General features: G+C 39.7%; 1 protein-coding gene across 1 annotated transcript in view; it reads right to left on the reverse strand.

Annotated features, from left to right (window-relative positions):
- Nucleotides 1-1,889, reverse strand: part of SYTL5 (synaptotagmin like 5) — a 131,757-nt gene extending 129,868 nt beyond the window's left edge. The window contains exon 1 of the mRNA XM_060137060.1: nucleotides 1,771-1,889. Within this exon, the coding sequence (XP_059993043.1) occupies nucleotides 1,771-1,889 (119 nt within the window). The remainder of the gene's footprint in view (nucleotides 1-1,770) is intronic.
- Nucleotides 1,890-12,169: the final 10,280 nt, after the last annotated feature.

Below are 12,169 nucleotides of genomic sequence, written 5' to 3' on the forward strand. Positions count from 1 at the left end.
ATTGTTACAGAGAATAAGGAAAGAAGGCAAGGGAAGATAGAGAAAAAGGAAGAAAGAGTGTAATAGATTATTACTAATAGTTATTGAGCATGACAGGAACAAACATTCTGAACAAAGTCCTGTTCATTGTACTTCAATCTTTCCTGGGATCTGGTTATTAAATTGTTTTTTCCTAAACAGGGTGATTTTGAATTCACCTGAGAATGTTATCAATAATTGCTTTGTACCTTGCCCCCCATAAACAATATAACTTTTTGCAGCCCATTAGAAAATTCAGTCACTTTTCATGACTGGACTACCAATGCCAAAAATATTACTGATTTCTTGAAAATCATTAACTGCATTTCATTGCCACCTGAATTCTAAGCACAGAAAAAGTACAATAATTTTAATCAAAGCCTTTAAGATTGGCGGAATACCTTGAAATGATGGAAATAAAAATTCTGAGCTCTTCACTATGAAATAAGAATCAAGAATATTTCAATATCTTTCCAATTCTAAGGATCCTAGTTCCTTTAGGCACGTTGAATATTTTTGCAACATGTGAAGATAATCTTATGATGAGTTTTCTCCTCAAGTAAAACAAACATAAGCTTCTGATTGCAGTTTTGGTAGACACGTGATGTACAAAAGCTACACGTTGCACAGTAGTAGGCAGTGCCTAAGGAGGGAACTCTGTTTATCTTTGGCTCCTCTACTCAGAGTTGAGACGTAATAACCAAATATATATATACATATATTTTTTTTTTTTTTTTTTGCAGTATGCAGGCCTCTCACTGTTGTGGCCTCTCCCGCTGCGGAACACAGGCTCAGGACGTGCAGGCTCAGCGGCCATGGCTCATGGGCCCAGCCGCTCCACGGCATGTGGGATCTTCCCGGACCGGGGCACGAACCTGTGTCCCCTGCATCGGCAGGCGGACTCTCAACCACTGCGCCACCAGGGAAGCCCTAACCAAATATAGTTAACAAGCAGGACAGGACAGGCAGCAACCAAACAGAATGAATGTGGCAACCAATCAGAATGATGCTCTGATCATTCAGAACAGATGACGTAACCAATCAGAATGGATACTGGCTGAAAGACAGATGAGGTCACACCTGGGGATTCAGCTAAATATCAACCCTGCCTACAACTGATGTGAAACTCAACGCTGCCCACATTACTCAACTTTCCTCACACAGAAACTTATTTCAAGAAATTCAGATGATTTCTGGGATACAATGGGAACTTTTCACTTTCCAGATCCCCTTCCTCTCCCAGCTCTGGTCAAAGCAAATTCCCACTAAGACTGACCTAAGAAAGGCATTATAAATAAATAATAGTTAACATTTATTGTGCACTTAAGTACCAGGCACTACACATTATCTTCCTTAATCTTTGCAACAACCCTATAAGATGAGTGCTACTATTATCCCTGTTTTATTGATGAGGAAACCAAGGCATGGAAAAGTTGAGTCACTGGTTCAAGGTCACACAACTAGTACATCCCAGAGCTGGTTCTCAAACCTGAGCAGTCCTTCCACTTACCTATGAGTTATGATGTCATTGGCAAATTGACATTCTCATCAACCTATTTACAGCTCAATCCCATCCTTCCTTCTAGATAAATGATAAAGCGCCAAAGATGTTTTCTAATATTTGTGCTACTGCTTGCAATCTACGAAGTCACTGACTAACACGTGTCACCAATGTGGTTGCAGTTGCCCCATTTCTGATCTAAATTGCTTCAAACAGAAAACAGTCAAGGAAGGCAGACAAAAGAACATTACCTTATTCTCTTGTCCTCTACTTTTTTCAAATATTCATCTCTCTTTAGGACTCCCAGGATCATCTCCTTCTCATGATCTAATAGAAATGACAGGTTGATGAACTCCGAGTTCTTAGACATGGTATTTTAGCAGTAGCTCTGAGTAGCAGTGGTTGAATCTTCCAGGTGAATTGATATCCACAATTCTTAAGGTCTCCCCGAACAACCCAGAGTCACTCAGTTGCTTGATGTAGAGAGGCTTTTATAAGGTCTCTGAAGAACTGCTGATGGTAGGTAGGGATTCTTCCAGGCAACACAGAAAACAAGCTCCACTGGGATTACATTTCAAGAAAGTCATTCTTCTTTTAACTGAAAAGATCTCCAAAGCCTTCGTGGTGGTGTACAGTCCAGTGGCAGCTGAGTTTCCCTAATGATGCTCAACGTTAACCCAGAAAGTTACAGAGCAGGAAACAGATCCGCTGGGACAGAATCCAGAAAACACTGCAAAGGTGGAAAAAACAAAGGAGAGGAAAATTAGGCCATTTTCCTCAGAGCACTTGTAAGAGTGTCTAATTTTTGAAACAGTGATGTGCCTAACTCAAAAAACACTTTTTAATCAGTAAACATGCATTTATGAAATACTTATTGTATTTATTACCATCAAAGAGTACTTATATTTAGTTGATTCCAGGTTCTCTATGTCAATTCTGCTTCTTCCATTATAAAGAGCTTCCTCTACCAGCCAGATCCCGTTTACCACCCTTGCAGCTGATCCATGGGTCACCGCTTTGGGACTCTAAGAGCACAGTCTGGACTGTCGACACAGGACAGGTCCCTTGAGTGGCTCCATCATGCCTTCCCTCCCTCCCTCCCCAAAACTAGGACCACGACATAAAAAAGCATCACCGGCAAAACAAATATGAATCAGTGCTGCACATATCAACCTAAATCTCTCTCACAAACATGTTGAATGCAAAAACTTAAGTTGCAGAAGAATTCATGCAGAATAATAGCATATGCATGAAGGAAATAATTTTCAAAGACATTACGTCTAATTTAGGACCACATACATTTGGAGTATAAATATAAGGAAATTCATGGGGAATTCTGAGAGATGCAATCAGAGAGGAGAACACAGGAACTTCAACTACTGGGTGATGTTTTATTCTCAATATAGGTTTATATCTTACGATGTACATGGTTGTTCATGAGTTAGCCCAGCTCTGTATTAACATACCACCAAATAGATGTTTTAAAACTATCGCTTTGTCAACATAAGCTCACCAGGCCCTCTCCATCATATTAACTCTTGGGCACATTCTTTCATTGGCTTGCTACCTGTATTCTCTCTGCGCATCCCCTTAAGAACGATGGCTCTTAGCGTGACCTACGGGGTTTTGTGATTTGGCATCATCCCACGACACTGTTCCTCAGCTTCCCTTCGGGTCTCTGAACTACAGTCCGTATGCAGGTTACACTTGGTTTGGTTGGTTCTAGCCAGGTTTCTAAGGGTAATGAGATATTTACTTAAAGGTTGCTTTGGGACCTCCCGGTTACCATAAGGTCAGGTTGACTCAAATTCTCAGATCTGAAAGGACAGGCTCTAGTCCAGGGCCTCTCTAACTTTCCAAAGTCCCTATGTGTTTGTTCTCTACATTGTATAACGAAAGCAGAACTTTGCTGAAATGACTCAGAACTGAACTGCTTCCTACAGACCAAGAGCTATCCCCCTTGGAGGAAACTGGCTAGGTCTCAGAGAGTGTAGACTCTCTAAATATACTCCAGTCCTTTCCTCCATCTCCAAAGTTCTAGAGGCTACAGGCCCAGAGGACCCCAAGATTGACATGAAGAGGAAACAACAAGGTTAAGAGTAAAAGGGGCTCTTCAGAAAGGTTTGGAGTTTTTGTTTTGTTTTTCCTTTTTTTTTTAATTGAAGTATAGTTGATTTACAATGTCATGTTAGGTTCAGGTGTGCAGCACAGTGATGCAGTGTGTGTGTGTGTGTGTGTGTGTGTATTCTTTTTCAGATTCTTTTCACATATAGGTTATTACAAAAAATTGAGTATAGTTCCCTGTGCTACACAGTAGGTCCTTGTTGGTTATCTATTTTATATATAGTAATATGTATATGTTAATCCTATCCTCCTAATTAATCCCTCCCCCCGACCCTTCCCCTTTGGTAACGGAACTTATGTAACAGAAATAGACCCACAGACATAGAAAGGTTTGGTTTTTACATCACTGTCAATTGTGGTCTCTCTCACATAAAGACCACAGCTGTTTTTCTAACCCTTGTGTGTCTCATCTGGTTTCATGCAGAAATAGAAAAAGCACTTGGTAACTCAGTTAATGAACATCTTATCATCACAGCCAGGTTCACTTAAGACATATTTTGTATTTGAAATGTCAGATTTAGAATGTCCTATGTGAATATTCTATAGAATTGTATTTAGAATTTATTTAAAGGGTTGGGAGCTATAAAATGCTTGACTCGAAGCTTATGGTTTTCCTTGCCTCGGACTTAAGTTGATGCAAGTCTGCCCTCTAAAATTCCAAGAGTCTACTCATGAGGAGAATAAATGGAGGGGAGTAGTAACACCACGGGGGTAGCACAGGAAGGTGACAGAGAAGATGGGAAACGAAGCATGGATATAAGAAAAATGAAATTAGTCAGTGAGAGCTTAATGAACAAAATTAGCCCTAAGTGGATTTTTACCCATCTATACCTGGATTACTAGAGATGATTTATAAATGAGTGACCAAGGAGATCAGAAGTAGCTAAAATTTTATCAGGAAAATCAGGATGTTTCCTCCATAAGCCAGGACCGGACTGTGAGTATACTTTACTAACATGGAATGGACATGATGGTCATCCAGTCCTTCTGGAGAAATACAGGGTGGAGCAGAGGAGACAGTAAGCTTGGCCAGAGAGAGAGGAGTTCCAAGGAGCTAGATGCTAGATCCAGACTCTGACCAGAGCAGAAGCATTTGGGCCTCAAAATGAAAATAACCTATGTATTCCTGGTAGTACACGTTCCATGTTGGGTGATGAGGCTTCAGTCTGACAAATTTTCATGTCATGAATCACTCAAAGCAGACAACTGTTTCCTCTTGCTTGAGTTTTACTTCCTCCTGGACACTTCTGGTTTAAGTTGGCTTCCCCTAGAGCTCTCCCTTCAGGGAATGGATGTCCTGGTCCTGCCAATGGAACCCTCTGTGTCTGCTTTGAACCCATGTCTGATCCGTTCTCTGTATGCTGACCAAATCACATTTCTGAGCCTTTGGAGGACCAGCATCTGGGTTGTGATGAGCTTACTTAAGTATGCACCTTTTTTTTTTTTTTCCGGCATGTGGGATCTCAGTTCCCAGACCAGGTATTGAACCCGTGCCCCCTGCCTTGGAAGCTTGGGATCTTAACCACTGGACCGCCAGGGAAGTCCCAGTGTGTACCATGGGTGCCTGTTTTCAGCTAGTTCATAGCCCCTCCTGTTGAATCCCTTACCCACTATGTACACACTTTAATCAAGTGAAAAAATGAGTGAAAATAATCACGAGTGCATTTTATCTAGAGGTGAGTCTCATTCTTTTAGTTAAATGTACCCAACACTAGTCAGGAGAGATGAGTTCATTTTTATTTTATTCTTCAAAACCTTCACTTAAACAGATCTCTCTCCTTTAACATTTCAGATACAGATTTTTCCTTCTCTGGCCAGTAGCCTTGCCGAACTGAGCTAAAATATTTAAAAAGATGTTAAGATGGTTTGCATTCTGCCGCCTTTCAGCATAGATAGCTCAGGATAGGTCATTAAGTCTGCTCGGTGCCACACAAGATGCAATAATCAAAAATTCTCACAGCACCACACAAAGACATAAGTTTCTTAAAAAGCATCTGTTTTGAGTAACATACACCTAAAATTAATAGAGGGCTGGTATTTTAGTCAAAGGAAAGGGTATATCTGAATGTATCTCATTATGGGGTACTTGAAATGCAGCTTTAAAAATAGTGAGTTTTACAAATATAAAATGGGAGTACTTGATATTCTGGATTGGCCAACACATTTCCAAGTCAATGATATAAAAAAAAAGAAGATGATGGAGGAACGACTGTAGATTAAGAGACCAAAGAGCCATATAACCAAATAACTAAATGCAATACATAAACCTTGATTATTTAGATTAGATCCTTTAGAACAAGAGTTCTAAAAAAACATTCTTAGGACAATGAGGAAATTTGAATAGGGACTGGATATTAGATATTATGAAATTACTAGCTCTTTTAAGTATGACAATGATATTGTGGTTATTAATAAGAACATTGTTTAAAATGTTTTTACTCTTAGAAGATGCATAATGAAGTATTTAGTTGATAAGTGTGATATTTGTAACTTATTTTCAAATAATTTCAAAAGTATTAACTATAGAGATAAAGCAAATATGGCAAAACGTTAACAACTGCAGAACCCAGTCGGCAAGTCCATGAGTGTTCACTGTACTTCTTTCAATATTTCTTTATGTATGAACATTTTCATTAAAAAATTGAAAGGAAACACATGGGGAAAGTGATAATGGTAAATGAGAGCCTTCAAAATTATATTTATGACAACTACACTGTGCACTATAGACATTATGTGTCCCCTCAAAATTAATACGTTGAAACCTAATCCCCTATGTGATGGTATTTGGAGGTGGAGCCTTTGGGAGGCGATTAGGTCATGAGAGTGGAGCCCTCATGAATGACAAGAGCTTCCTCCTCCCTTCTGCCCTGTAAGGACACAGGAAGAAGTCAACATCTAAAAGCCAGGAAGTGGGCCCTCACCAGAACTGTGAGAAATTAATGTTTGTTGTTTAAGCCACCCAATCTATGGTATTTTTGTTGTAGCAGCTCAAACATACTGAGATACTGTGTATCATTTTCTACAGAAAAATGCATTAGAAGTTAGAATATAAAGCAATTATACTCCAATAAAGATATTAAAAAAAGAGAAATTAGAATAACTATAAATTATTTTTTAAATGACTGAATAACATTTCCTAATCTCAGGTGGGTAATTTATATCTCAAGACCTCTAGGAAGGATGACATGTCACAAATGATCCTCTATACATTTTATCGTCTTCACAAAATAACCATAAGATACACAGTGATAACTGCTAAGGAAGCTATAACCCAGTCTTATCCCAAGATTTGTCTTTGTGAAGAATGTTTTTAGCTATGCTTCTTCCATCATTTAAGAAGATTATGAGACAGACAAAAAAAAATTCATTGCACTGTTACTTAGTTATAAATTCAGCTAGTCACAAAAAGACCCCACAATAACATGCTCATTTTAAAAAATGTAATGCCAGAGGGACTATAATAGTTATGAAACAGAGACCATGATAACTCAGCTCTTTTGCAGGCAATTGTTTCTAATGCAATATGAAGGACATTAACTCCAAGACTTTTACCACTGGAGGTGATTTGGCAACATGTATCATGTTTTAAAATGTGCAGGAACTGGACTTCCCTGGTGGCGCAGCAGTTGAGAGTCCGCCTGCCGATGCAGGGGACACGGGTTCGTGCCCCGGCTCGGGAGGATCCCACATGCCGCGGAGCAGCTGGGCCCGTGAGCCATGGCCGCTGAGCCTGTGCATCCGGAGCCTGTGCTCCACAACGGGAGAGGCCACAACAGTGAGAGGCCCGCGCACCGCAAAAAAAAAACAAAAAAAAACAAAAACTGCAAAGTATTTTAAAATCCACCACAAAAGGGCAGGAACTTAACCCACCAATTCCAAGTATAAAATGTACCCTTAGGAACTAGTAAGACACTTGCGAGATTTGCCAACAGGAAATGGGCACACCGATATAACAATATATTTATTAAGGTGGAAATATGCATACTATATGTCAAGTTAAAAAATCAGGTTATTGAACAACGTGTATCATACAATCCTTCTTTAAAAAAATAAAACATGTTTACATACCAACTGAAAAAAAATAAAAATAGAATGTTTCTGAAAGTGCTCTTAGGATGAAATTAATACAAATAAAATTAACTTCCTGTTTGCCTGTTACTGTGTGACAACACAACAGTGAGATGGATTTTCAGCACATTTATAGGGATGTTTAGGATGTTTAGAAAAACCAGCTAAATAACACATGCAAAATTCACTTGGGAGTGCCTTTCAAATAGGTGAGCAGGCAAGACTACACATGTCTGTCAAGCGGTGAGAACTGCCAGAGGGATAAAGATGCTGTGAGGAGAGAAATGAATAGTTCCTTTGCTATGAATCCCAAGCTGAGACACTCAAAGGCAGATGCTACAGAATTGCGGGTATTTATTTTCTTTTTTTATAAATTTATGTATTTATTCATTTTTGGCTGCATTGGGTCTTCGTTGCTGTGTGCGGGCTTTCTCTAGTTGCAGCAAGCACAGGCTTCTCATTGTGGTGGCTTCTCTTGTTGCGGAGCACGGGCTCTAGGCCCACGGACTCAGTAGTTGTGTCTGGCGGGCTCTAGAGCGCAGGCTCTGTAGCTGTGGTGCATGGGCTTAGCTGCTCCACGGCATGTAGGATCTTCCCGGACCAGGGCTCAAACCCGTGTCCCCTGCATTGGCAGGCAGATTCTTTTTTTTTTTTAATTTATTTTTATTTATTTACTTTTGGCTGCCTTGGGTCTTCGTTGCTGCGCGTGGGTTTTCTCTAGTTGTGGCAAGCGGGGCCTACTCTTCGTTGCGGTGTGCAGGCTTCTCATGGCAGTGGCTTCTCTTGTTGCAGAGCACGGGCTCTAGGCATGCGGGCTTCAGTAGTTGTGGCACCTGGGCTCAGTAGTTGTGGCACCTGGGCTCAGTAGTTGTGGCACGCGGGCTTAGTTGCTCCGCGGCCTGTGGGATCTTCCCGGACCAGGGCTCGAACCCGTGTCCCCTGCATTGGCAGGGGGTTTCTTAAGTACTGGGCCACCAGGGAAGTCCCTGGCAGGCAGATTCTTAACCACTGCGCCACGAGGGAAGCCCAGGCATTTATATTCAATAGAGCAGTTTCTTCTCACGTGGACAAGTCTGTGTGGCACATTCCCTGGGAATGCAGTAGTTGAATTTTTTTTCAAAATGGTATTGATTCTCCAAACAGTAATAGGAAGCTCAACTAACAATACCATCAGCTTTATAGTGATGCTCCAGGAACAGCATCCTCAAAATGTCCCACAACAGCTAATACTTAGATAATTCAACTAATCCTTATGACCCTCTCGCAAAATAAAGTCTAATACCCCCATTTTATAGATGAGAAAACTGAGACAGAGAGAAATTAATTAACAAGCCCAAAGTCATACAGTCAGTAAGTAACTCACAACAGTCTGGTTTCAAGGACCCTGCTTCCAACCATGACAGTGACTGCCTCTCAGGGCCTCCATGGAACAACAGAACCCCACAACTTCTCAGAATCTTTAATGCTCTGATGCTCATTGTGAATTTTCACAGAACCCTCAGTCTGGAAAAAGATATTTACTATTATTGGTTCTTAATCTTGGCATCATGTATTTTGATATTTTTAAAGAGAAGACTATCTTAAAATAAAAAAACTGCTTAGGAAAGAACCTAAATAAATTCAAGAGAGAAAGATTTGAAAGAAAAATTCGAAGACACACTTAGATCATAATATCTGGTAGTTCCCCTGCATGCTTTTTAACTATCAAGACCTATACAATTCTGTATTTCTGAAAAAGTTTCACAGAACAGACCATATATCAATTGTAAATATCTGTACAAAGGAAGCCAGTATAAATAAAGTGAAAAGAAACAAGAGACAAGCTGGGAGAATAAGATTTGTTCCATATAAACCAGAAAAAGGATTAATATCTAGAAAATATAAAGAGCTCCTACAAATTACAAGAAAATAAACCGGTAAAATAAGGGGCAAAAATAAAAACGTGTAACCCACAGTATTAGCAATTCACAAGCAATTCACATAAACATGAAAAGATGCTTATTTAGCTCACTAGTCATTCAATGCAAATTACAAGGAGAACACTTTATAGTTTTCCTATTAGGTTATGAAAATGTAAAAAACAAAAATCAATTATCATCCAGTGTTTGGTGAGGGTGCGTGGAAATGGGCATACTCATGCCCCATTAGTGGAAGTGGAGATAGGTTCAACCCTTAGCTGAGAGAGAATTCTCCATGGGTTCCTCCATATTTACATGTCTTGTGAGCAGAGGCACTAAATGGCCTTTTGTTCTGGACAATCCTTCCAGAAATGTTTGCAGAGCGACCAGTAAAAGACATAGTATGTCTCTCTCTGGAGCAAAGGGAAGATCTGCTTACAATTTGTTTAATAAAGCAAAATTCTCCCTCAAGGGCAGACGGCAGATTTGCTTGTAGTCCACTGTAAAAAATTTGGATACATGTTCAGGGTTCTTCAGCTGTTACGCAAATTCACTGCATGCACAATTTTCACCTGGGCACTTGCGGGCAAGGGGAACCAACACAAATGTGAAGCTCATGAGAGTTGCTGTGAGGAATAAAATACATTGTATATGACCCAGGAGTGTGTGTCTTCAATCACCAAACATAAAATAGTGACAGGCCTACTTCTTAGCTTGAAAGTAGGGTAAAATCTCACAGCCTTTATGGTTCCTGTCAACCTTTTTAGAGGATGAATTGAATTTTTCAAAATTGGTCAAAGGGTACAAGATTTCAGTTATGCTAGATGATTAACTCTAGGGATCTACAGGACAGCCCAGTGCCCACAGCTAACAATACGGTGCTGTTTACTTAAAACTTTGCTACGTGTTAGCGTAAATACACGATACATACATACATACATAAATTGGATGTGGGAAAACTTCTGGAGGTGATGGATATGTTTACGGCATTGTGGTGATGGTTTCATAGATGTATACTTACCTCCAAACTCATTAAGTTGTATACATTAAATGCGTACAGCTTTTTTATGTCAATCGTACCTCAATAAAGTTTTTTAAATTAAGTTTTGAATGTTTTTGACCACTTAAGAATCTATCTTGCAGAAAAATTGATACCTGTGTGTACATATGAGGATAATGTAGAGATATTCATTGCAGCGTAATCATCGAGAGTGAAAATTCGGAAATAGCCTTAAGTTATAGTAATATCATGGTACCATATTGAAGTGAGGTATTTAAAAATACGTATTGACATGTAAATAACTAAGCTACATTGTTAGCTGAAAACAGAAAGATATTTATGCTTTTAAATGCATACGGATGTAATGTACTGCGGTCAGTATACACACATATAATACATGTAAATGTATAGGTAAAGGCACAGGATGATACATACTGATCTGTTAATCACGTTGCCTATAAAGATGGTAGCTGGATTGTCAAAGGTTGGAGAAGAGATGAAAGGGGGCTTATTTACATATTGTTTTTTATTTTATACATGTTCATATAATCATATATTATTTACGTCTTTAAAATTTTTAAGAAGCGATAAGGTGTGGTTAGAAGCAAAAGAGAGAGAAGCCAAAAATAATTTTTTAAATGTGATCTTAGAAGAATACAGGTGACACTGCCAGCAACAGGGAAGTTGGGGAGATGTACCGGTTTGGGTGGGTGATAATCGATTTTGGTTTTAGACATGTTGTGAAATAGGTAATACCACCCTGACTCTTCAGTATCACAGTTTCCCACCTCCATTCTTGCTCTCCTACATCAGATTCTTCCAAAACACAAATGAGACCATTGTCACTCCTATGCTTAAATCCTTCAGTGTCTTTCCTTTGCCCTTAAAAGTTCAAACTTGCTTAATATGGTTTAAAAGAAAGCCCTTCAGGATCTGACTCTTGCCTATCCCTCTCTCTCATATCTATCCTTTAACCACACTCAACACTTCATTCCTCTAAAGAAGCCATGGTCTTCTTCACCTCCAGATCTTCCAATTTGCAAGACTCTGCCTGGAACACTTTCCCCCTCCCCTCTTCTTCTAACTGCTAAGCATCCACAGGTATCTGCTTAAATGCCTCTTAGTCTAGCTCAGGTATCTGTGAGAGGCTGAATAATGGCCCCCAAGATGGTCATGTCCTCGTCACTAGAACCTCTGCATATGTGGCTAGGTCAAGGATCTTGCGATGGGGAAATGATCCTAGATCATCCAGATGGGCCTAGTGTAATTACAAGGGTCCTTACAAGATGGAGGCAGTACAGTTAAAGTTAGGAAAGGAAGTGTGATGAAATAAGCAGAGGTCGGAGTGATGGTCTTCAAAGATGGAGAAAGGGGCCATGAGCCAAGGAATGCAGGCAGCCCCTAGAAGCTGGAAAAGGCAAGGAAATGGATTCTCCCCGGAGCCTCCAGAGGAAATACAGTCCTGCCAAACCCATGATTTTAGCTTTATAAGACTCATTTCAGACTTCTAATGAATGAGATGAAAAAAATCAGACATTGTAGAAGGAACACCTAAAATAA

The sequence above is a fragment of the Lagenorhynchus albirostris genome, chromosome X (assembly GCF_949774975.1).
Source record: "Lagenorhynchus albirostris chromosome X, mLagAlb1.1, whole genome shotgun sequence".
NCBI lineage: Eukaryota > Metazoa > Chordata > Mammalia > Artiodactyla > Delphinidae > Lagenorhynchus > Lagenorhynchus albirostris.